Here is a 26,736-nt window from a genome sequence, read left to right on the forward strand (position 1 = left end):
AAACTATTTTAGTGTACTTACTAATTTTCATAAGTAGATTTAAGGTCTTTTCACTTTTACTAATGTTAGAGAATGTACCTCTTGAAACATTTTCTGTACTTAACAATTGTAAACTATAAAACCTATTTAAAAATGTAAAAGCCAAACTGATTCCTGTTCTAAATCTTTTCAATTCTGAAAGGATCCAACACTTCAATTAAGAATGTTACTATATAACAATATCTCTGTAATTGCAAAGACTAGATATATATGTAAACCAAGAAAAAAAATATGAATAGGCTGACCTGATAAGCCATACTATTAAGCTATATTCCTAGTATTGTTAGACTGCTTTCTAAATGATAAGAGTTGAATGTTAATGCTTGTAGTGATGAAATGGGAACAATTTGTCTTTGCTTCAAAGGACATATGCGCACACATATTTTCTCTTTTTATTGTAAATAATGGAAATTGAAGTAACAAATTCAAAACAGAATTTTTACAATGACATAAATTGCTTTCTTATGGTGGCAAGAACATGCTGAGTTAATTTTCTGTGTTCACTTAATCCTGAAATATTTTCAAAACCAAGGTAAATCTAGGAATCAACCTCATTTCTTCACTGCCTGGGCTGTTTGTTACCTATGCTGGATGACATTTCTCCCCAAAATTTATCTACCATGTAGCTATCCTAACTATGCTCCATGGATGGTGGGCATCACATAAGTACAGTGTTCATTATGGTAAGAAAATATGATATGATGAAAGATCTCCTAGAGAAATGAAGCTGTCAGTACTATCCTAACTCAAATTGTCATGTTACCATATATCTGACATATCTGTATGTCAGTGTAAATACAGATAGCAAATAATTAATGTGTAGTAAGTTTTGTGTGTACGTATTTGTTTTAAAGACATTGAAGTGTGTTTGAAATAATCATTTGGGATGTTGGAAAGGCAAGTACTAAGCTTATTTGAGGTTGAAAATAATGATATTTACAATGATACTGATCTGCTAGTAGTTTCAGCAGCTTAGACTCAGGGATAGATGAAAAGGATAGGTAGCTGAGTTAATATATAAGTATGTTTTTTGCCAGAGGGATGTAATAAAACAATTTAGAGATAGAAGGAAATAGGACAGTAACAATATTGAAAAATACGTTGTAAGGTTAAAACTGGTTCCAGAGAGAAGTAAAAGGAGAGAAGACTGATTGTAATTCAGAATTTTAAAAATCCCCAGTGAAATGGAAGTTTATAGTAATGTGCATAGGTAAGTATTGTAAGAAAGGGAGATTCCAGAGAGTGGATACTTAATACACTTATTTTGGCTGTACAACAGTTTGAGAATGGTAATTTAATTACTGGTGACCAGTCTCTGAAGGAGAGTACATAAAACTATTGGGTTCAGTAACAATTAAGAACATGTTGCTCTGTTTACATTCAAATTAGATTTCCTTGCTTATTGCAGGAAATCTAAAATAATAGTGGCTGAGTAAAATAAGAAATTGCTCCTTTGTTTAAAGGAAAGTCTTTCATTGGCCATACCCATTGCCACTGAGCCATCTCCTTGATGTTCTTGGGGACCAAAACTCATTCTAGTTTCAAACCTACCAGTCAGTCCAATTGCTGTTTCCAGGGTTATGTGTAGTCCAAGATGAGTACTGGAGCTCGATTATCTGGAAAAGGACAGCAAACCAGAAGAGATGTTGCAGAGTATGATGACCATGAAACAATAGTTCTAGGGGACTAGGGTAGAAGGGATGTAGATGTCAAAAAGAGGCCTGAGCAAGATTAGAGCAAAAAAGTATAGGTCATAGTTGAGAGGCTTGGGAATGCAGTAGAGCAGTGATCCTCACCCTTTTTATCATGTGTCTGAGTTTTAAAACAAAACGTTAAACATAAATCTCCATATATTAGTATATTATTTATTGCACATCATGTTTCAGTATAGTGTAAGAGACACATAAAAATAGTTTTAAGAGAGGATAAAAATATCAATAGAAGTGTTAATATTTTCTTTCCATACCCCAGCCGGTTGTTTTGCGGCACCCTGGGATTATATAGGTCTCAAAGGCCTCAGCTTCAATATAGCTGAGGGCGGCGATTCTCTTAGGAGAAATAAGAGTACCTTGGCATGGAACCTGGTGTGCCACTGACCCACCCTCCACTAGAAATCTTCCTCTCCAAAATAAGAAGGAGGACACTCACCATCCTTCCGGAAATTTTGGGAATGCACAGGCATAAATTAAATTTGGAGAAAGAAAAGTGTATTATTATTTGTAGAAATCATCATGTAAGGAGATGACATTTGATTCGATATCTCAGTGAAAATAAATAGCCACAAAATATAAAAAGTGAGGGCCAGGGCTTTAGCTCAGTGGTGCCGCTGCCTGTCTTGTAAATGCAAGGTCCCGAGTTCGATCCTCATACCAAAATATAAAAAGTGAAAGTATATGAAGAAAAGAACCATAAATCATTAGGGAACGGATTATTTATTGATTTTGAAACAGATGCTAATCTCTTAGGGTGGAAGTACAAGTTAGAGTTAAATTTGAAAAAGAAAATAATTAGAAGCCAGAAAAAATTATATATAACTTAATAGTAAGCCTCTGGAGGTTATAAAAAAGCAAAAAGCTAAGCTTCAATTTGATGGAGGGAAAAAGTCACAAATAATTTTGCAAATATGAACATGCTAAGTCTCTGTATCTTGAAACAATATTCAGAAATTAAAACAGTGGGTATAGTAGTTGTAGCCAATATATTTTTTATCTCAAGAATGTGATGCATTTTAAAAAACAGAGATGCAAGTGCAACACAGACCCTGGAAAAACCAACATGGACAACTCATGAAAACGAAGTGGTCAGAGTTGTCAATTTTAAGTAAAACAGAAATTACTGAATTGCTGACCAAGTCTGGCACACATCTTGGCTAACTAAGAGATACAAGTGCTTTGAAAAGGAGGTGTGTGATGACCATGCCTTGATGAGGGTCGGAGCAATTGACTGGAATGGGAAGTGGGTTAAGAATCTAGACAACTCGCTGAAGAATATGGCTGCTTATGTAAAGAGAAGAGGAGAAAAAGGAAAGGGAAGAAAGGGGAAGAAAGGAGGGTTGATTTAGGCACATTTGTGAGCAAAGCAGTAGATATTTAAACTAAGGTGTTGAGTTTTTGTTGGTTTGTTTTGTTTGCTTCTCAAAATAGTATCTGTGTGTCAAAATAATGTCCATTGCTAGCTCGTGTGCACATGGTACTTTTCACCACATGGCAGTGAAAATCTGTAGGACACTTTTGAAACTCTTTTTCCTCTCTTAAATACCTAGATGGAACAAATCCTTAAATTTGTTATGAGGAAATAAATACATCAATAAATAAATTTCAAACTCTGTAACCTAGATAGCCCTAAAAACCTAATCATTAAAAATATTTCAAATAAAATCACTGAAATTAAAATCACAAATAGGTTCGATAAGTAGGTGACTATACACATTTTTAAAGAGGATTTTATTAGGTAGACATAACTAAACTGGAAATTCTAAAAGAACTAACATATTCTAAACTCTATTTTACAGCTCTAGTAAATAAAACAGTAGGGTAGACCATTGGGCACCATTGTCCCATGGAAACATAATATATGATAATGAATGATAAAAGTGACATTTAAATCAGTGGAGGAGAATGAGCTATTCTTTCATTCATGCATTTATCTATTCAGAAAATGCTTATTGGGAACCAAGCCTTAGCCCAGATGCCAGGAGTATATCAGCATACTAAAAGACTAGAATCCCCATTGTCATGGAGTTTAAATTCTAATTAGAAACCAAGCAGAAGTAAACAGAAGATGATTGCATGATTTTAAAAAGAAGTAGAGAGACAGGAATAGTTTCACAAAGTTCTCTACTTTATAATGTATAAAGAATTGCTACAAAGCTGTTAAAAACCAATCTAGCTAAATATTTTTATATAGCCATTTCTGATTCACAGAAAAACAGAGCTATCTAATAAATATCTAAGAACTTTTTAATAGTCCGTGGGATACCACTTTCAATCCTCAGATTGACAAGAATTTAAATTGAATAATACCAATTTTTTGTGAGCTTAAGGAAAATAAGTACTTAAATATATTATAGCTATAACTGTATATTGGTACTATTTTGAAGGGCTGTAGGGAACAGGGGATGGGGATGTTACCAGGACCTCTGCAGCAAGTCCTAGTCTCCTGCGAGCCACGGCAGCACATGGTGAATTACAGGAAAGGTAGACAAATGAGACTGAGAAGAAGCTGAGCTTTGGGTCTGATCAGTGCTGCTCTGCGCAGCACAGACAAAAACCCCTAGCTTGCAGCACCTTTTATTCAGTACATCAGGAGAAACAAATGTAACAAATGAATATGTAGATTTCAGTACTTCACATTGGGATAAACAAGGTGTAACAAAAGACTGGGGGGCGGTGGAAATCTAAGAACAATGAGGAACTGTGCAGAAGAAGATTTGGTTCCTTCCAGGAACTACACAGATGAAGATTTGGTTCCTCTCAGGGTGTCTCCCACAGGTGTGGTCTTGTCCTGGAGCATTACAGCATCACAGGATCATTGAGATCTCAGTTGTGACCCAGGCCAAAATGGAATTATGTCTTGGAATGCCATAGCTGGCCTGTAGGTGGAAGAACTAGGCCTAATCAAATGATTTTCCCCTAGAATTATCTAGCATTGCTCCCAACAAAGGGCAGTTTAGGAGTGGATTATGAAATGAAAAAAGACCTACCACGCTGGACCAGGAACTCCACCCCTTGCTATCTAGCCCAGGGAACTCTTCCATGTATGCCCAAGAAAGTAAGGTAGGGCTTTATCATTTGTAGCCATGAAAAACATCACATGTAAAAATGAAAATTTGAGAACTACCTAGATGTGTTGTAGTTAAAATGATGCATGTATATTCTGGAAATGGTAGTGCTGCTACTGATCCACAGGACATATTGTTGAATTTATGTAAGTGGTGACTTACAGACGTATCTACACAATATAACAGTAGTTACCACCAAAACTGTTCATGGATCTTATCACAAGGAAAGCTAGTAAAATGGTGGTGCTTTCACCCTCATTAGCTTTAGTCTTATTTCTAATGTTTGTATTAACTTTTTTCAAATGAGAGGCTTGTTTATTTAGAGAGAGAATATATATAAAAATGACTAAAACCTTCTCCCTAATAACCCAGGTTCAAGACTCCTTTCTCACAATTCTATGCTGTATTGGGTGTCTTTTCTTGGCAATTAAATTGTAGCCCCTTTTATTAAGGTTCTATCTGGTCTTTTTTTTTTTTTTTTTTTAATATAATGCTACAAGAGGAAGTCTTGCTTGGTGAATTGTGTTATCATGGGTAATATTTTTGTGTTCTTTCTATTTACAGATCCATGGGAAATCAAAATTTTATTTTAAATGTAGTTAAATTTTAAATTGCTTGTTAGACAAAACATGTACATATAATAAACATTCAGTCACTTGAAAGGAAGTTGTAAAATATGCTTGTTTATGTCAACTTAATTTTCTTTTCTTTGTAGGTCGGTTATATGCTATGCAAACTGGAATGAAGATTGATAGTAAAACTCCTGAATGTCGTAAATTTTTATCAAAGCTAATGGATCAATTAGAAGCTGTAAGTTAAAGATAATTTATTATCTGATTATGTCTTAAATGCTACTTTATTTTGTGTGTGTGTGTGTGTGTTGTAATTTATTTCTTTCCCTTGATTGCACTCAACAATGTCATTATACTACCAGAGGAAAACCACATAAAATTTTTAAAAAGTTACACCATATTTCTAAATTAAAGTAGCTTCAAATATCTTCTCATATATGTTATATCTTCTTCCACACTGCTGTACATGGCTTTTGGTTTATTCTTTCATAAGTGATGAATCTTTTCTCACTTTTTTCATGCAATCTCATGAATGATTGATATGGGAATTTTTAAATAGCTCTTATAATGAAATGCGTTATGTATTTGGTGAAAGAGATGATGAAGGACATGCTATCAATTGCTTGTAGCCTCTTCCTCTCTTAGTGCCAGGGCAAGATGCTCCTGTGGTCCAGGCATCCTTCCCCTCCTTGCAGGAGTGTGATGGGTGACTTGTTCCGAGTCATATTCTTAAACATGATATAACTTCACAGGTCACTGTGGAGGAGAAATTGAATGAGTTGGAGTGGATGTTGGTGCATAAAGAATGTGGTTCCCAGCCATAGTCCTCATACTTCATAATCAGGGCTCTCTCCTGTAACTCCTCTGCCTGTCTCTCCCTGGTTTCTCTCTTAGTCCACATTGGCCCATCTCCCTCCTCCAAGACTGTTAACATTGATATTGTGGCTTACTTGCTGTTTGTTCAGTTATGTAAACTACTCAGAATTAGAAACTTTAGAAACTTTTTTTGGTGGTACTGGGGATTGCACTGAGTACATCTCCAGTCCCTTTTTGTTTTTGTAAAATAGGGTCTTCCTCATCACTGAGTTGTCCAGGATGGACTGAATCTGCAGTCATCCTGCCTTAGCCTCCCACACTGCTGGGATTATAGACATTTCCTACCACACCCTGCTGAAACCTCTTTATTTGATCAGTTGTATTTTTTGCTTAGGGAAACAAAATTTAGACACATGAAATAAAAATATATATACTAGTCAACCCAGAACTTACTTTCATTGTTTTTCTTTATCACTGGAAATTTATTATTCAGATCAAGGCTCGCCCCAGGACACAACTTCCCAGGCTGGTTGTAGTGAGCAGCTGTAGGTAGTGGTTTTCTAACGTGGTGTGACTCTGGCCTCCTGACTCAGAACTCCTGTCATCAGCTAACCACCCATGGTGGCCTGGTGGCACCACTGAGGGAAGTCAGGTGCCCCTGGAGCCTGTCTGGACTTCATCTCTATGCTGCTTCTCTAGATAGACGATAAACCTGAATACTCTTTGGGGGGTTAAGTTAGGGCTGGAGGGAGAATGTATTCATGAATGCAATATATTTGTAAAATTCCAACTCCCAAAGAAATTTTAAAGAGAATATATCTCTTTATTAATTTCACAGTACCGTGTAACAGTAACAGCAAAGGCAATAACTTTGGAAAAGACAAAACTCAAACTTCTTTTATTATAGTGAACAGAGCCTAAAATCATATTTATGAGGGGACTAATCAGAAGTTGAAATAATAAGTAAAATAAGTTTATTCCCAGTGAAGACTCATCTGTCATTGGTATATTTGTTTTACAATTTAAAAACTTAAAATCCATTACGATTTTCTTGCCAGATATTTTCTATTGAAGATGAAATAACATACTTCCAATGAAATTTTTTTAGAATTAAATCTAAAATTTCATTTGTCTTCACAAATTAAATCTCTTGTAGACATTAAATTACTCTGTTTTAATTATGAGAGTGTTGGTTTTGTGAAAAATCCTGAGGCTTTTTTTTTTTTTTTTTTTTTTTTTTTTTTGAGACAGTATCTTGCTGTTTAGTTCAGGCTGGCCTTGAAGTCACTATTCACTCCAGGCTGGCTGAGACCATTTTTAAATTTAATTTTTCACTTTATAACATCTTTGATAAAAGCAATTTTTAAAAAACAATACGATGGTCAAATCTGAAATTACAGAAAATCATAACCCATTATGACAGTCGAGTAAAAAGTAGCAACTGTGTTGTTTTGAAAATACTTTAAATTATTATATATAAAGGTTTATACAAACTGGCAATTTACATAGTTGTAAATTGTGTTAATTTGAGGCATTTAAATTTAAGAAGCTTCCATAATCTGATTCTGAGTCTGTCATTTTATACCTTACTTAGAGATATATCTCTTTATTTTTTTGTTACCGGGAATTGAACTCGGGACCTTGTGCTCCAGAACCACTAAGCAAAATCCCCAGCCTGAGATATATCTCTTTTTAACACACTGGGCTCTGAGAGATAGTTTTTTATATTTGTAGAAGAAGTTGAAATGGGAATATATTAAAAACTTAAATTGTATGTGCTTAGGTAAGAACTTTTTTAAATTCCCTTTTATAGTAACAGATAATACCTGGTATATTATTATTTAGAAATATTTGTCTCATGCTACACAAGGACACCTAGATATATATTATCTTTTTATTCTTTATTTTGGTCTTCACAGCTAAATTATACTTTTAGGTTATTATAAGTTTGTTTGCTCATAGTTGTATAAGAATTTGCTTTCATTTTAAATACTTTGGGCTGAGATATAGCATCTTTATTTTGAAAGATTTCAATGATATGTCCTTCTGAAATAAATATAATTTACTTAAAATGATTATTAGACTTATTTGTGCTTAAGTAGACCATTGTGATCCTACAAACTCATATGCTGTATATGTGATTTTATTTTAGCTTAAGAAACAGTTGGGTGATAATGAAGCTATTACACAAGAAATAGTTGGTTCTGCTCATTTGGAGAATTACGCTTTGAAAATGTTTTTGTACGCAGATAATGAAGATCGTGCTGGGCGATTTCATAAGTAAGTAAAGAGGAACATAAAATTGATTTTATAAGTTTAGTTACTACTTACCTACTTTTTTTTTTTTTAATACTTTCAGAGACCCTCAGAATGATTTTGGGTCACAAATGTGGCCCTTAGTTTTTAAGGAAAATGGCTGAAGGAAGAACAACCCAGGACAACTCAGCAAATGTTCCCTCGTTAGCCATTATTTAACATTTAGTGAAATTTAAGAGTTGATTTTAGCCAAAATAAGTTTTTAAAATATTCCAACAAATTCAAATTATTGTAATAATAATATATAATTTTTTATAATTATAATATTTAAATACAAAGAAATGTGTTATGGTTTGAAATGGACTCAAACAATCTACATTTTTTAAAATCAAAACCATAAAATACAGTCATAGTATATTTGCTTGTAAATATTGTTGCTTTCTTCTAGTAACATTAGCAGAAGAGTTCCATTGTGTCCTCAAACTTAGATTTTATTGAAAACATTAACTTCAGAGTGCTTTTGTAAACATTGGAATTTTCTCTTGCATGACAGTACTGTACATTTTTAATGTTTTCATTTAAACTAGACCAGTTCTTTTTTCTCTTCCAGAAATATGATCAAGTCCTTCTACACTGCAAGCCTTTTAATAGATGTCATAACAGTATTTGGAGAACTCACCGATGAAGTGAGTGTACATTTTTTATTGTCTTAGTAGCTGAAGATAAGTAATGTTGCTTTTTATCAGTTTTCTTATTATGCTATTAGAGCAGCATGTCCATCGGAAATTGGTGGAAACAAGGTAACTAAAAATGTTTTATTAACCACTTTTAAAAACTAAAAAGAAAGAGGTGAAATATTTTTTCTCAAAGAGTATAGAAATCATATTTATTTTTTAATAATATATTTTATTTTTTATAGTAAGTTCTTTAAATCCAAGTATTTTACTCTCCCCCATATGTATGGCTACTGTTTTGGACACCACAAGTTCAGATTTTCTTAAGGGTTCGTATTGCTATTAATCCTGTGTTAAGTTTCTACACTGTTATTTGATAGACATTCCAGAAGCAAAGACATTTTAGGCCTATTTGTTCCTGCTTCATCTCTAATCAAGTACTTGGAGAGAGGAGGCTTTGTCTCATTCTTCTGGCTTCTTTGGCATTAACTATGAATCTGTATAGAGAGTGCGATCAAAATAAAATAGTGGCTAATTAGTTGATATTTCAAATGTTGCTATAGTCAGCTTTTCCTTTTTTTATCCATAGGTGGATATAATATTCAGACTGTTTACCCAGAATTTTCTTTTATAACTCTTGTAAAAAATTAGTAGATCTAAAAAAAATAAAAAATAAAAAATAATTTAGTAGATCTCATTTACAGCATTTTTCTTGGTCCATTTCCTCAGATTTTTTCCTTTCTAATTTCATATCATTGCTCATGGTTGTATAAAACTAGTCTACATTTTCTTTGGTCTTCAGCTGGGGTTTTTGTTGTTTTTAGGGGTTTTTTTGTTTGTTTTGTTTTTTGGTACCAGGGATCGAACTTGGAACCTTGCGCTTGTCAGGCAGGCGCTGGAACCACTGAGCTAAATCCCCGGCCTTGTTGTTTCTAGTTTTAAAAAACCATTTTATCTGCCATTTTTATGTTTCTTAACTCTTACTTGTGCTTTAAGTATATGTATTTATCCCTTTTATCTGTGCCTTATAAATTTTTTCTCAGTATTTTAATTAATTGGTTTTGTAAGCTTCTAATATTCCTGTGGCTGTCATGGAATCAGTAAGGTTTACAGAGAGAATCACCAGAGTACATATTACTGTTTTTAATTTTATAAAGGATGTTCAGAATACAAATACTTTATTTTCTTTCTGTAGTACCTTAGTGTATAACGTGTTTGTGATCAATGTTTTTAATAGGCTTCATTTTATTGTATTTTAGATTTATTCCAATACTAGCAATATTTCAGGAATAGATAACATTTTACCTTTTCAGTCATAATCTTTGGTAAAAGATAAATATTACTAACTTTGGAAAAATACGAAAATTGGTGGTAAAATGTAATACTGTTCTTATTTTTTGTTTCCACTAATATGGGATAGTCAGATTTGTGCCTTCATGGATGTTGTAATCTAACTTGGAGGCACAGAGTAACTGTGATGATATATGCTATATTAATGAAGAAATACAGGAAAGCTATCTACTTGCAGCACCTGCTATTTGCCTGGTACTGTGCTTACACATGTTACATATATTGTGCTTCACTTTTCATAATTCTGAATTATAGTGTAAAAATTGAAAGTCATAAAAAAAATAAGTACAGTGTCCCAGGTGCTATAGTCCAGGATAATATCACAGTTTTATCAAACTGTGATAAAGATTTATTCTTTTTAATCCTTTCTTAAATTTCTAATCCTTTGCAGATGAACAGTTTTATAAAATGTAAATTCAAGTAACAAATAAGTTACTAGAGAAGTGAAACTTTAAAAAGATATACAAAACATAAGCCTGATTTCCTATGAATTTTCTAAATACTCTTGATTTCTGTAAAACATGTTTAAATTTCCCTTATTCAAAGTGTGTAGGACCAGAGTGTTTCCAGGTTTTGGATTTTGGACTATCTACGTAGACTGTACCTCTTGAACATACCTAGTCCAAAAATTCAAAATCTGAAATGCTTCAAACTCCAAAATAATTTCAGTCTGTAATTTGAATGTGAAGCATAACTTTATTATGTAATAATGAATGGGTGAATGGGCCATGTTTTAATAATATGTATTCTGGTGTTCTGTATTTAGAAAGAATATTATCAGTGCATGAAAATTTCAAAAGAAACTGTCCTAATCAATCCTATATATTTACTTTATATTTAAATTAATTTATTCAGAAATACATAGACATTATGTATTATTGTTACTATATTTGGAAAAGTTAACCAGTCCATCTGGAGTCTGAAAAAGACAATAGAAAAAAAGGAAGAAAAGACATTTGAAAAAATAATGACAAGAGATTTTTCAAATTGGTTACAAAAAGTAGTAATAAACTTAAGAAGCTCAGTGAACCCCCAGTAAGATAAATACAAGGGAAATTACACTTCAGAACATCGAAGTGAAACGGATGAGGTCCAGTGGTAAAAGAGAAAATCCTGAAAATGCAGTCTCAGGAAACAGTACATGGCACATAGGATAACAGTGCTTTAAAGGATGCCTAACTTCTCATTTTAAAAAGTAGAGACCAGAAAAGAATGAAGTGTTACATTTCAAGTCATGAAAGAAGAATGAAAAGAACCCCTGTCAACTCAGAAATGTATCTGTAACAACAATATTATACTTCAAAGAATGAACATAAAGTAAAAGGTATTTTCTGGCCAATTAGCTCATTGATGGCAGATCTTCCCTAAAGATCTAAAGAATGGCTAAAAGTAAGTTTTTCAGTCTAAAGGAAAATGACACATAATGGAAATTTCAATCTACAGGAGTGAATATACAGTGGACATATTTTAAGTAAATATAAAAGATTTATATATGTTCTTTGTTTCTTTAAAAAATACATGACTGTGTAAGCAGAAATAATTGTATGTACATATATATTTGATAATTATATGTACATATATATTTGATAGTGTGAAAAGTATGGAAAGGAAAGAAAAAAAGATGACACAAACACAAAACAAGTAAAAAATTTAGGTTTGAGTACAACTAGGTCAATATAGCATAATAAACCAGAACTCCTGCATAAAAGTAGATTTTTAGAGTAGATGAATAAAAATGAGGCTTAACTCTATGCTGTTTACAAAAGATATTCCTTAAATACAGTGAAAATAGTGGAAAAAAGACATTTAATGCAGACAATAAGTAAACAAAATTTGAAGTGACCATAATAGTATTAAGTAGACTTTAAGATGAATGTCATTATATTGTATACCTAAAAATGTACCGATAATTAAAATGAATAATTGATAATGCAAAATAGGAAGAAAAGGTCCAAAGGGGTAGGGGAAGTGGGAGGGGTAGGGGAAAGGAAAGAAGGGAAAAGAAAAATTATGAGAAATGGAAGAAAAAAGAAACAAAGTCTTTATAAATAGGGAAGGATGGAGAGGGTGAAGGGAGGACAGGGAATAGGGAAAAAGTAAGAACCAAGATAGGTCATGTACAGGTACAAGATCCCAACGAGAAATGTAAATGTATTGTATACCTAAAATGTACCAATAAAAGAATTTAAGGAAAAAAAAGTTAATAGCAAAATGGGACATTTTTTAACAACAAAGTACTGAATCAAAAAACCATAGTTATAAATAAGCACCTAATAGCAAGAGTTTTAAATTATATGAAACAAAATTGACAGAAATTGGAAGAAAAATTCAAAAATCATTAGAGATTATAACATGCTCTCAACAGTGGATTAAGTAGTTTCAAAATGATTAATATTAACTAAAATGAATAAAGGCTGACCCTATCAAATGTCTAGAATATGGAAAAATAAGAGCTTTCCAACTTGGTGGAAATGTTAGATTTTTATAACTAGTTTGGGGAAAAAATTGGCAGGTTTTTATAAAGTTAAACATAACTCCTTCCGTTTTACTCAGCAATTCCTTTTCTGGTACTTAGCCAAGAGAAATGAAAACATATGTCCAAAAAAGACCCGTTCAGGAGTACTCATTGGAAATTTATTCAGAATAACCCAAAGCTGGGAACAATCCAGATGTCTACCAACCAGGAAATTAATAAACAAATTGTGGCATTACTCAGATATAAAAAGACGCTGACTACTGGTATAACTAAAAACATGGATGAATCTTGCAGATGTCCTAAGTAAAAGAAGAGTCAAAGAATATAGTCTGCATGATTCCCTTCTTAAATGATACTGTAACAGACAAATCTAATAAAAAAAAAATAGATAGGTTTTTTACTTTTGGAGAAATTATAGTGTAGGATGGGAGAAAACTAGATTGTGATGTTGGATTGAAATGAGAGGAATCCTATTTGTGTTTTTGAATATATTGCATTAATATATAGTGTAAATATGTATATACTGTATATGTGTGTATATATAATATATACCTTTGTGTAAATATACATACAAAGCATTGTTTCTATATCTCTATATTGAGAAGACCCAGAAGCACTGATACTCTAGTTGCAATGAGCCCTACAGGTGCCTTAATTGGGGTTCAAAATACCAGCCTTCCATAACAAGAGCCAGGACTCTTACTCAAAAGACTGAATCTTGAGTTGGGTCAGGGAAAGCATTAAGAAAAGCTTGACCTTCTTGTGTCAGAAAAATATCAGGGGACCCTGCAGCCAACTTGAAAGGATTCTGACTGTTCACGCCAGGAATAATTTTATCATCCAAGTAAGAATGATGGTAGTGGGTAATAACCCAACTGAATAAGAATACATGGGTCCTTACTGACAAGTAAAATGAATAAATGATGGAAAAGCAGAGGAGGCTCTTTACAGTAGAATTCTAATAAATGTCTTCCCTCATGTTGCCTATTAATTTCAAAGAGGAAAATAGCTTATAAGGGTTCAACTTGTCATTCACCTCTTTAACCAAGTCCTGTAGCCTAACATCACCAATATCGGGACAAGTTGGCATCGTGTGACTCCTGATAAGATGAACTGAGAAAGATAAGCATCCCTTCCATGGCAGTACTGCCAGAAATGCATAAAATGAATCTAGTCATGAAGAAACATGAGCTAAATCCAGATCAATAGACATTTTACAGCTACGTTAGTATTTTTTTTAAATCTCAAGGTCAAGAAAAACTAACAAATGACATTCCAGAGTGAAGTCTGAATGAATATCACCACTAAATAATTCATATTCCTTAGATTAGATCCAGACGTGGAGCAGATATAACTGCAGAATACATTATTGAGGCAATTGACAGAATTTACTATAACTGTAGATCAAACAGTAGCATTGTATGTTAAATTTCTTTCTGTTTTTTGATAACTGTTGTATATAAGATTGCCCTCGATCTTATAAATGTACAATGAAAGTGTAAGGGAATGCATTGTCTTCCTCTTACTCTTAAATGGTACAGAAAACAACATTTTAGCCATTAGGATAATAAATATAATTAATTCTTAATTTTCAAGCATTTCTCATGTTCCATTCCAGTGTTTCTGGAGTTACAGAAACCACTTCTTGTTTATATGTCTGGGAGAATTTAGAGACTAAGATTATAAATTTATTGCCTATGATGTCACCACCAAGTTAGAGATTATTAGTCCCTTTTATATCACTACTTTGAAAATGTTATGAAAACCACAGGTTCTGTCTTCAGTGTGTGCATTGTACTTTTGTGCATAAGTGGAGGAGTGCTCACAGATACCCTCAACCCTATCCACTAACCCTTCCATGCATGCCTAGGTCGAATGGTACCTTCAGGTTTAGTGTACATGTTTATTCACTAGCAAAAAAAGTTTGCTTTAACTTAGTGTTTTTTAAAGTGTAGTTTTGAGCCAAATTCATAATCATTTGATGTTTTTGATAAAAATATGGATTCCAGATTTTGTCCACTTGTTCATTCACCAGGTGTTTGTCAAATTCTATGTTGCAAGCATTGTTCTAGGCTCAACAGTCAGCAGTGGATAAAATGTGTGCCATTGTAGGTATCACATTCCTGTGGTAGAGAAAGAAAATTAATAATTACAAATGTATATATCATGTCATATAAGTGTCATGGAGAAGTTCAAGGTAGGAATAAGAGGGTCAATTTTTAAATAAGTTGGTTGAGGAAGACTTCACTGAGATGGTAATCTTAGCAAATTTTTTTTTTCATACTGGGGATCGAACTCAGAAGCTTGCTCTTGTGAGGCAGGCAGTGGCACCACTGAGCTAAATCCCCAGCAGCAAATCTTGAAGGAGATAAAGGATACTTGCAGATACTCCAAGAAGACACAAGAGAAGGTACAAAGTTTCTGAGATGGTACAGGCTGCTTGTTCATGTTCAGCAAGGAGCATACTTCCTAAATCCAGAGGAAGGAGGGAGAGTGTTAGGAGATGTGCACAGGGAGAGTGAGTTCAGGCATAGTTGTTCGTGTGTTTAAAATATATTGTTCTTTCTATTGAACTGGACAAGGATGGTAAAAAGGAGAGCTATTAGAACATTATTAAATAATCAGGGTGAGAGATAATAGTTGCTAAACAGGGTTTGCAGTAAGAGGCCCTGATGAGAAGTGATTGGATTCTGGATGAAGTTTGAATATGAGCTGACAGAAGCTAAGATTCATTGGTAAAGTGTGAGAGAATCAAGGACCCAAAAAGGACTCCAAAGGTTTGGGATTAAATAACTGTTAAAAAATGGAGTTGCTATATACCAATATGAGGAGGAACAGATTTAGTGGGGAAAGATGAGGAAGGTGATCAAACATATATGATGGAAGTGAAATGTCAACTTGGATATATACGTCCTGAGGTTCAGAAGAGGTCTGAAGAGAAGATACAGATTTGGAAGTTGTCAGGAAAAGGTGGTATTGAAAGCCATTAGCCTGGATGAGAGCATCAAGGTAAAGTGTGGGAAGAGAAGATGAGAAGTCTAAGAACTGAGTCTGGCACTCCCAGCCTTGACTCTGGAGAAAGAACCAGTATAAAGGACTGAAGGAATGCCAGCAAGATGAAAGAAAAAGGAGGAGACCTGGATAACCAGAAAACCGAGTGAAAAGAAGAATCAAGGCAAGAGAATGGATCAACATTTCATGCTGATAAGGTTGAAGAAATGACATCTAAGCATTGAATTTAGCAATACAGAAGTAACCTGTAGCCTTTATGAAAGGAGGTACAGTGAGTGGTTGGCATAAGACAGAGTAGGCTGGGTTCAAGAGAAAATCAAAAAGGAACAGTTGGAGGCAGCTCATATGAAACTTCAAAATGGTTCTTTGGTGTGTTATTGGAAGATGTCGTGTATCATATATTTTGTAACTTGGACCAGAATTTTTTTTTTTTTTCACTTACACCCTCATGTCATTCTTTTGTACACTGAATTTGAAAATGCTTCGTCCCTTCTATGGTGGTTAGTGTTTTCCTACCTAGTCATTCTTGGGGGTAGCAAGTGCAGATGAAATAAAAATTAAATGAAGACTTTGTATACTGCTGCTAATTCTAGTAGCTGAAATTTGCAGTTGTCAGTGATTTTCCTCAATTCAGTTGCAAAACAGGAACTTAGAGGCCAGAGACAAAAGTAAAAGTTCTTTATGCAATTCCTGTTTCCCAGAAAGGATGTCTAATCAGCCAAAAGGAGTTAATGGATTTCAAAAATATTGACATCTTGAAAATTTCCTCTTGAAGTATTGTGTAATGTCTAACATTCTGTATTTTAAAGAAAATAAACATTAAGAAGTACATTAATTTCAGGCTAACAAGTGTCAGAAATTTCTGTTAAATATTATGCATGCCTGTTTGGCCAAGTAGGGTGTCCTGGGAACTGTGAAATAAAAATCAAACTTTATTACTTTATCTGCTTTGGGGAAACCGTTTTAAGTGTGTTTACTAAAATGAATCATTTTTTCAGCTTAAGCTAATGTTTTCAACTTCATGTACTAATAAAGGAACCCAATCAATGTGGTTTAAACTTATCTACACTGCTCATACTCTGAAATTAGGACTGAAAGAACCTTCAAAAGTAATTGTAATATGACTTTCCTGATACTTCAGACAGGATTAAATTACCTCAGATTGGAGATTTTATTTTTAAAGATCTTAAAAGCAGGCAATTTAAACTTTCCTAAGCAATTTATTCATTTAGTTTCAAAATGATTGTTTATCTACCAAAATATATTCTATATCAGTATACATTTTAGTAGCTGACCTATTAAAGCCTGTTTTCCATTTAAATTACAAATTACAGTGGTAATTATAGCTTACCAAGGCAATCCTGAACCTGCTTTACTACTGAAATAGTGTGACCTTGAGTAAGTCATTTTATAGTGGCATTTCTTCATCTCTACAGAGAAGATATTGTGAACCCTGAAAGAAAAAGATAAAGTACTCTTGTGAGACTCCTGTGGTTCATAAGCATCCCCCAAAGTCCCTGTATTATTGGTTGGTCCCCAGGAAACCTCAGGGCTTCAGCATATATTCTTTGTCATCACAGAATAAAGGGAAAGAACAGTGAACTTCTAACAGTGTTGTTTCTGTGGGTCAAAAACAGTCAAACACTGGAAATTTCCAATTGTGTGTAACTATATAATGAACTTAATTGAGCTTTCTAACCCCAATATTTCATTACATACCACAGAAATTATACTCCATTATGCTATCACAGAAATAATCTGCATTATTGGACAGAATAACTTCGAACAGAATCAAGAGATCGTATGTTTCAGACATGCGTATTTGTTGAACAACTGCATACTGTGTGCTAGAACAAAGCCAAATACTTAGAATAAACAACAGGCAGACACAGACCTTGACTTTAATGCCTTTAATACCTCCTAGAGCATATGTGAACATGTATTGAGAAGTGCTCTCTAAATATACATAAAAATATATATATAATTATCCTGTTTCCGTCAAAGAATAGAGGTGTGGGTAGAGGGATGGAGGCTTGCCTGTAAATTGTGACAAATATTGTTGAAGAGAAGACTGCTGAGTAAGATTGGGAAGATCAAGAAAACCTTTTTGAAGAAAATGACATTTGATCTGTAAGAGGAATGAGTTGAGCAGGGGTGAGTTCACTTGTGAAAAAAATGGGAGGCAAAGGCAGAAAGAACGGGTTATATGGGCCTTGGGCTGTAAATATGCTCACAGAGCTGGATATTAGTGAGTAAACAGGATAGGCACATTGGAGGAGGTTGTACAATCAAGATCCAAGTAGTGCTTGTTTTAACTTTTACGTGTATTGGGAAGCCACTGAAATGATTGATATAAATGGGTTTTTATTAATATTTTAGATAGATCATGCTGAGTACTAGGTGAGGGAGATGTGACTGGAAGGGAGAAGCCAAGGATGTTTTCATACATTTGTACAAATCTTTAGTGAAAATAGTTTGATCTGTAGTTACTATCTTTTTTATTTACTCTTAAAATTCTATTTAGCCAATTTCTTGTGAATTAAAGTTCCAAATTTTATTGGAGGGACACTTCCATGCTTCAGTTGCAGACCTCTTCTGAAATGTGATGCCCTACAGGAGAATTAGGCATGTGTGTGGTGGTGGTTGTTGTTGTTGTTGTTGTTTATTATGCTTGCAAGGCAGGCAGCAGAACCACTGAGCTAAATCCCCGGCCCTAGGCATGTGTTTTAAAGACAGCTTTTCATGAAGAATGTCAAGCTCTCCATAGTTGGTACAGTGAACAGTAGGGTGGGGAGACTGTCAGATTCTTTCAGAGATGTGCAATGGAAAAATATGTTTTATCTCAGACATACTTGTTTTCTATGGTCTAATATTAATATAAAAATACTCTTTCAGAATGTGAAACACAGAAAGTACGCAAGGTGGAAGGCAACATACATCCATAATTGTTTAAAAAATGGAGAAACTCCTCAAGCAGGCCCTGTTGGAATTGAGGAAGATAATGGTATGTATTTATTTGTTTTAAGTAAATGATGTAGTAGAATTATAACTGTTCACTAGATTATTCAGAGTTTTAGAAGGAACACTATCAAATCCAAACTCCATGAAAATTAAGTATAACTATAAATTTAGGGATAGGGAACAACAAGGCTAAATTACTCTCGTATCTTTCTGTGTTAGCATAGTGGCTTGGCTATCTCCTATGTCTAACCTAATTTCATTTCTGCATACTAAAGGCAATCCATTTATAATTTATAAAATGTGTCCAAACCACAAAGAACGCGGTATTAACTTTGTATATGTATTTGATTTGTCTGGTTTGGTTTTTTTTTTGGAGGGGCCAGGTAAGTAATACATCACATGGTTGAAAAAAATTATAGAGAACATAAAAAATACAAAGTGAATTTCTGATTTGCACCACATTTGTGATCTCCATAGATCCTACCAAATCTCAAACAAGTAATTTACTTTTAGTTTTTTGTATATCTTTATAGTGATCATTTTTTATAAGTTCACAAGCAAATTGGAATATATATGTCCTCTCTCTTTTCACATAATTGGTAATATGTGTACTGTTTTGCACCTGGCTATATATATGAAAATCTCACCACACATTATGTAGGTTTTATAATATTTAATCATGAAAAAATGAACATCTTATTTCACTTGGCATTTTAGTTATTATGTCATGGAATATGTGTGATGGAAAAGAAAAGGAAAAGCATTGCTTGAACACTTAGGAAGTACAGTAAACTGTTACAAGGAGAAAACCACTGTTCTCTGAACAGAAAATTCCACATGGTGCTTGCATTTTATTATACAACTTTTAGGTGTCTGAAGATCGTCTGTAGTGCAGGGGTCAGTATACTTTTTCTTACAAGGGTCAGAAAATATTTTAAGCTTGTGGACTGTACAGTCTTGGTTGCAGTTGTACAACTCTGCTGTTAAAATGCAGACGTAGCCATAGGCAGTATGTAAACAAGTGAGCGTGATTGTGTTCCAGCAAAGCCATGTTTACAAAGCAGGCAGTGATCCACTGGCCAGAGCTGACTCCAGACAAATTCATTCCCTTAGGTCTATTAATATAGTGAATTGTGTTAAAAGGTTGCCTGATATTTTAACTTTACATTGCATAATGAGCCCCGCTTGATCTTTCTCTGTGCTTTGAAACAGACTAAATACCCTTGGAATTATCTAGTCTTTAAATCTTAGAAATCTTGGGAAGCAGCTGGCCCTGTTACTAACGATGGCCCTTTGGTATCATTCTATGAAGTCTGTCTCCATGGATAATATTTTTCTTAATCAGTGCTCATTAAATGAATGTGCACTGATGAAATAAGTGATATTTTACTTCTATATGATTTCTACATACGTGTACAGTGCTCACTGTTTTAAGTTCTACATAGGGATCTGCATATTTGTACAAGACTCCATCCACTGATGAAATGACAGCTGAGCCTTTTCACGTATCATTTAAGAATGAGTAGGTGGTACATAAGCACACAAGAAATGCTGAAATCTATAATCGTTTAGGAAAATCCGAGCCATTACATGATAACGTAGTCCATATAGGCCATGTTTGTCGGAAGGTTTTAAACCTATGAATTCAGTTTCTTCAATAGGTACAGTACTAGTCAGATCATCTCTTGGGTAAGTAGTAGTAGTTTATATCTTTCACTGAGTGTTCTCTTTCTCTTAGGTCCTCCAGGTGATTGATTTGACATTTCCTTATTCTCTTCGTTGTCTTTCTAATGTGAATAGAATGTTTATTGATAGCACCTCTTTTCTTTTGATCCTAATATTCATAATATTTGTTTTCTCTTTTTTTCTATACTCTTTATGTTTGCCTCATCCTTGTTCCTTTGTAATTATTTAATTTTATAAAATGAAGTGTTTATTTTTCTTATTAATTCTGTTTTGTCTGTTATTAAAATTAGTCACTTCATCAGTCTGCTTTTTAAAGCGTCTTCCCCATCAGCCAACAATATAGTGTATTTTAAAAGTCTGAAGTCTACATTTCAAAAGAAAGTATCTCCTCACCTCTTCTCCATAGACAACTAAATGTGAAATTTCATGCCTTTGTTTTTTCCTTTGTTGTTGTTTAACTTAATACTTTGAACAATACATAGTCGTTTAATAGCTAGTACATAGTAAATATTGAGTGAAAGGCAGCAGCCAAAAAATAGAGTTGATACTGGATAACATAAGTGTGACATGTTTGCCAGAATGTCCTTGATTTTTCATTTTAAGAAGGTTTATTTTAAAGAAAAATATACCATGTATAAAAAATTTACAAAATTGGAAAGTATTAACCTGAAAGAAGTGATAAGCCTGTTGTGGGGCACAATTAATTTTTAAGAAAATAAAGCATTTATTTTGAGAGATGGAGCCTATTTATCAACTGCAGGAAGTAGTATTGAATTTGTGAGGGGTTTTTGGGGGGTTATGTGATTATAGCAAAAAGAATACGTTTGTATTCCAATACATTTGTATTACTTTAACATTGTGTCTGTTTAATAGATATTGAAGAAAATGAAGATGCTGGCGCAGCCTCTCTGCCCACTCAGCCACCTCAGCCGTCATCCTCTTCAGCTTTTGACCCAAGCAGCATCCCATCAGGCAGCTATAGTGGAATCCAGATCCCTCCGGGTGCACACGCCCCAGCTAACACACCCGCAGAAGTGCCACACAGCACAGGTAAGACGTCCACACCCCCCTCTCGTCAGTAAGAACTGCACTTCTCTCATGTGTTCCTCATAATGATGGTCTGCAGCATAACAGAACCCTTAACCTCCTGCAAAGAACACCAAATTCTCATTGAGGCTTTACTAGTTATTGTAATCCAGTTCTTTTTGCAGTAGCAAGTATTGTAGTGCGTTAAGTTTGTTTATTAAAAAGAGTAGTTTCTACATTTTTGTATGTATTAGTTTTACTTTTTCTTTCCTTCCCTTTGCTGTCCTTCAGTGTTGTTTGAGAATAACAGTGAGGTGAGCGAGCTTCCTTGTAGGCTCTCAGTCAGGATTGCACTGTGGTGACAAGATTCGGGCCTTTATTTTGCATGAATTAAGTAACATTTAAAGGTTGTCCATTTTGATCATCTTGTTCTTCATATTTTAAAACGCTCAGCTCTGTACTATCTGTAGATAATCTCCTGTTCTGTCTTGAAAACTGGACAGCCCAGCACCGGCCGCTTGTCGTCCTTCTGGATATGCTACCTTGACATTTCAGCACCTTCTGATCTGTGAGATGACTTTCATGGGCACACCAATTTGAATTTGTTTTTTTAAGTAAAGTTTCATGGCATGCTATTTTAAATATTTTAATATCTTTTAAAAGCCTTCCAGATTTGCAACGTAGAGTAGCTAAGCGAAAGCAGTACTTTGGTTTATTTCCTTGGATGAATACATTCCCAAATACACTTGACCGTGTCAGCACTGATCCAGAATCCCAGACAGGCATTCTCATGGTGGGGTCAGCCTGGTGCTCTCAGGAGTCAATTAATGCTGTGTAGTAGTTGCTACTAAATCACATGCCGGCTGATCCACAAATTAAACTAATGTCCAACTTCTCTCAAGCTAGGTTTTTCTTTTTTCTAAATCAATCATACCTACTTTTCATAGCTATTTTAATTCTTAATGGGGAAAAAGTATAAAAATTTAATAGTAAACCTAACACAAAAATCCACAATCAGCAAATTAGCTTCTTTTCCTTTATCTCTTCCCTCTTCCTTCCAATTTTTATGCCAAAGAGAAGGTATTTAATGGCAAGTTAATAAACATTTAAAATCATTTTTTTGAATCAAGAGAAGTGTTACATTTAGGATTAAAACTTTTAAAACCTTATGGAAAGATTATCCAAGAGATATTGCCTTAGATAATATCTTTTAAGGAAGAGCTACCACATACACATTGTACATTATATGTAGTTTATGTGCTATATATAGTCTCCCCATCACCACATATATATTGGCATGTGTGGGTATTAAAGCACTTTTAGTAAAAGGGCTACACTAAGTTGATGAAATTGCTGTTTTTGTACACCAAAAATTTTTAAATACTGGTCATTTCACATGCTCAAACATAGCCAATGTGTACTGCTTGAAATATTTATGACGTAGTTATTAGGAGGCAGTAGTGTATTTCATTTTGATCCAGTTACCTTGGGCATAGGTGGTTTTATATTTCTTTCTTCCTCTCTCCCTTTCCCCTCTCTGCCTCTTCCCTGTCTCGCTTCTTCCCTCCTTCCCACTCCTCAGAGAAGGGAATAACTAAACACTTTAAAACCTTTGTAGCATGAGGACCTATCTTATTTTATACATTTAGCATATCATAGCTGTTCATACAGTTATTCTTGGAGCAACTATATTAGATATCATTCATTGTCTCTTCTTTTTAGAGTCTAAGAGATTAACACTTACCCAGGAAAACAGATATACCCAGTAAGAGAATCAGAATTTGAACTCAAGTCCAACTTAAGCTTTTGCAGCTTCCTTTCTGTGTCCCTTCCTCCAAGAAACTAAAATCCTTTCAACTTCAAACCCTGCTTTTCTGATAGTCTTTTTCCCTTCAGTGTTGGTTTGAGACGTTGAGCTCTGTCTTAGCCCTCAGATTTCTTTTCTGTTTTACTTGCAATATTTCAAAAATCAGTTCATAGTTGTCTAATAAAAAAATTGTAACATTTTTTATTTATAAATATAACAGATGTTTCCCCTCTAACTCACTTAAAGAATGATTTACTTTCTCAAATAAAAAGGTTCAGGATGCACTTTTATCAAGGGGAAATCCTTAAGATAGCCGAAAAGAATAGTTTGTACTACTTTACAGATTTCATTTCTTCCATAAAAAAGCAAAAGGGCTACATTGAGAGCGGGGATAGCAGTTGCTTAAGCACACTGTATTCACCTCTTGTGCTTTAACCACCAGGCAAATATCACGTGGAAGCAGTTATTGTGTCCTTCTTTCCTCTTGAAACACATGCTTCTTTCAGTTTACAATATTATAAAAATCTAATTAAAGAAAATAGAATTGTGTTATAATAATACTTTAATTATAAATGCAGCTCACCTTATACTAGATAGTTGGCTCTGTTATTAACACTCTGACCTATTTATTGTTTTCCCTCAGTGCTGTTCCCCATCATTAAACTGAGGTTTTCCTGAGCCCAGTCCTTCTCCTGTTCCTGTAGGTTAGCATATCTTCCTTTTTCTCTGCCTTTGTAAATCCTGCTTTCTCTCAGAGTTCTGTTTACTTTTTGTATAATCTTCTCTACTTTCCCAACCAACACCCATGTCTCCTGTTTGCCAACCCCTACATCACTTAGTCAGTACAGCAACTTAGTACTTAACTAGAAATCTTTTTAATTCTTAATATGCATTCATACCATCTAATATGCTATATATGCACCTACTTAAAAAATTAATCAGAAGTTACTTAGCACTTCATTTGTATTAAATAACAGGAAAAAGAAATCCAAACCCAATCTGCTGTCCTCCAGTAGTGTTTTTAGAGTCACATCTCTCCAGCAGACTGCAGTCTGGGGGCCATAACCCTTCTTTCCACATTATCAAATGAGACCTATCCAACTCAAAATTGAAGGAAGGAATGACTGGCTGTGGGCATTTTCACAAATAAGTAAACAGCATGTAGTAATTTAACAGGTATTTATAAGCGTGTATTGCGCCACTGCTCTAGGCTCATGAGAACAGCTGATGGCTGCCAGTGGCCTGGCCTCCGAGCCTCTAGATAAATAAGAGGCAGCATCTGCTGGCTGTGCCGCCTCAGGCGTGTGGAGCAGGCACTCAGCAGTTCTGGTTGCAGTTCAGTGATTGTCAGCGTAGGACTTAATGAGATGCAGGCTGCTTTTTCTTTTTTTTAATATTGCTCAAATGAAGTTTTACTACATAACTAAACATTTTCTCCCTGTAAATTCAATTTGTTCTTGTTAGTATTGCCTAGACAGTCACATGGAGCTGTACAAATAAGCATTTGTAAGTTAAAGCAGGCCCTGACAAAATCTATGCCTTTTCAAAACAGTCAAGTGGTTGGTTGGAAGATTTTAATTTAGGAAAAAGCACAAATTATTACCAAGTTGATATATAGGTTGAAGTTTATAAACTTCCCATTTTTAAAGAAGAACGGATCTGTGTAATGAATATCTACCATCATGTACACACATTTTAGGTACACCTGCTTCAAAACACTAGACTTTCTTTAAAGACCCTACATTCTACTTTTTAAATACTATTTTTGTATTTGAAATGTTTGTCAGGTTTTTTGGGGAAATTATTTCAAATATTTATAGTTTCAAAATGCATGTATTTGCTTAGCTCTTATCAAAATCAAGCAAAAAATCGTAAGTTGGTTAATTAAAAATTTGTATGTCTCCTGACTTTGCAGTAATATTTACATAAATTTTTTCTCTAAGTATGTCCATGTATATACCGTGTACAAGAATATTGGATGAAGTATGACCTGTGATAACAGTATCAGTAGTCTCTGTAGCAACCTAAATCCTCATCAGTAATGGATTACTTCTTGAATTATAGTGTATGCATAGAATGACATGCTAATAACCATTAAAAAGAACAAGGCGGATTGAAATGTGTTAATCTGGATTTACTGCTAAGCCATATGCGGTGAGAAGTACACATCCAGTATAGTATATTTGCAGAGCACATTACCATTTACAAAACACACACAGTATGCTTTCTTGGATAGATAAGGGGGTTTATTTAGAGGATTTTGATTTAGGAAAGAGCACAGACTTCTTAGCAAAGAACATCAGTGAAATAGATAGATAGATAGATAGATAGATAGATAGATAGATAGATAGATAGATAGATTGATTGATTTGACTAGAAACCCACAAAACCCACAGTGCCTTTAAAATGGGTAATAGCCCTAAAGTGGAGTAGGAATGAGAGACATGGCTTCAAGTACATATTTTTTGTACTGTTAAAATTTTTACTTGACTTTTCCCCTATATACCTGTATTTTTCAAGGTTTTTTGTTTAGTTTTTAGTTAAAAGGTAAAATTTTCATGACATTTAATAGTTCCAATGTCTACAAAAGAAGGTTTTGCCCTAATACAAAATTAAATGAAGTAAAATAGTTAAATAAATTTAAAGTCTTATTTTCCTTGGGTTTGGAGATGAATAGATCCTTCAAAGTCAGTGTCTCATACTAGGAAAACTATTTTACTATGTTAATCTTTGTGAAACCATCATTCTAATACTCTATTAGGATATGTATTTGTGGCTCTAGAAATTTCTTTATCTTCTGTCTTTCCTCTCTTCCCGTTTCTTCACCCATGCCTTTGCCACTTAACCTTTTCTACAAATTGCCTATTCCAGTGTAACCTGTTTGGATTTAACCTATTAGTTTGGAGCAAATGAACTTTGTTTTGAGAAGTTATTTGACTTGATTGATTTGGAATAATCAACTTTTCTTCATTTGGCTCCTGTTAAATGAACTATTTTAAGTCTTTCTTTTAAGAATATTAATACCTTTTGTTAATTTCTTTGATGAATAATAATCTTCAACTCTAATGTTAATTTCACTGCTAGTTACTCATTGAATATGACAATTTCGACAGGTTCCAGCTGAAAGTAAAAAAGAATTGCTTAATGGATCTACAGAAATACCATATTAAAGGGGTGCTAACTGGAGCCAGGCATGGTGACACAGGCCTGTAAGTTCAGTACCTTAGAAGGGTCAGGCAGGAGGATCAGAAGTTCAAACCCAGCCTGGGCAACTTAGAGAC

General features: G+C 34.1%; 1 protein-coding gene across 1 annotated transcript in view; it reads left to right on the forward strand.

Annotated features, from left to right (window-relative positions):
* The window catches only part of Vta1 (vesicle trafficking 1), a 57,458-nt gene that overhangs the window by 20,118 nt on the left and 10,604 nt on the right, over nucleotides 1-26,736 (forward strand). Inside the window, exons 2-6 of the mRNA XM_004846050.4 lie at nucleotides 5,535-5,629; nucleotides 8,360-8,487; nucleotides 9,074-9,149; nucleotides 18,871-18,979; nucleotides 21,496-21,672. Coding sequence (XP_004846107.2) covers nucleotides 5,535-5,629; nucleotides 8,360-8,487; nucleotides 9,074-9,149; nucleotides 18,871-18,979; nucleotides 21,496-21,672 — 585 coding nt within the window. The remainder of the gene's footprint in view (nucleotides 1-5,534; nucleotides 5,630-8,359; nucleotides 8,488-9,073; nucleotides 9,150-18,870; nucleotides 18,980-21,495; nucleotides 21,673-26,736) is intronic.

This window comes from Heterocephalus glaber, unplaced genomic scaffold, assembly GCF_053883595.1.
Source record: "Heterocephalus glaber isolate CG9 unplaced genomic scaffold, H.glaber_assembly_v1.0 deba00001550, whole genome shotgun sequence".
Lineage (NCBI taxonomy): Eukaryota > Metazoa > Chordata > Mammalia > Rodentia > Bathyergidae > Heterocephalus > Heterocephalus glaber.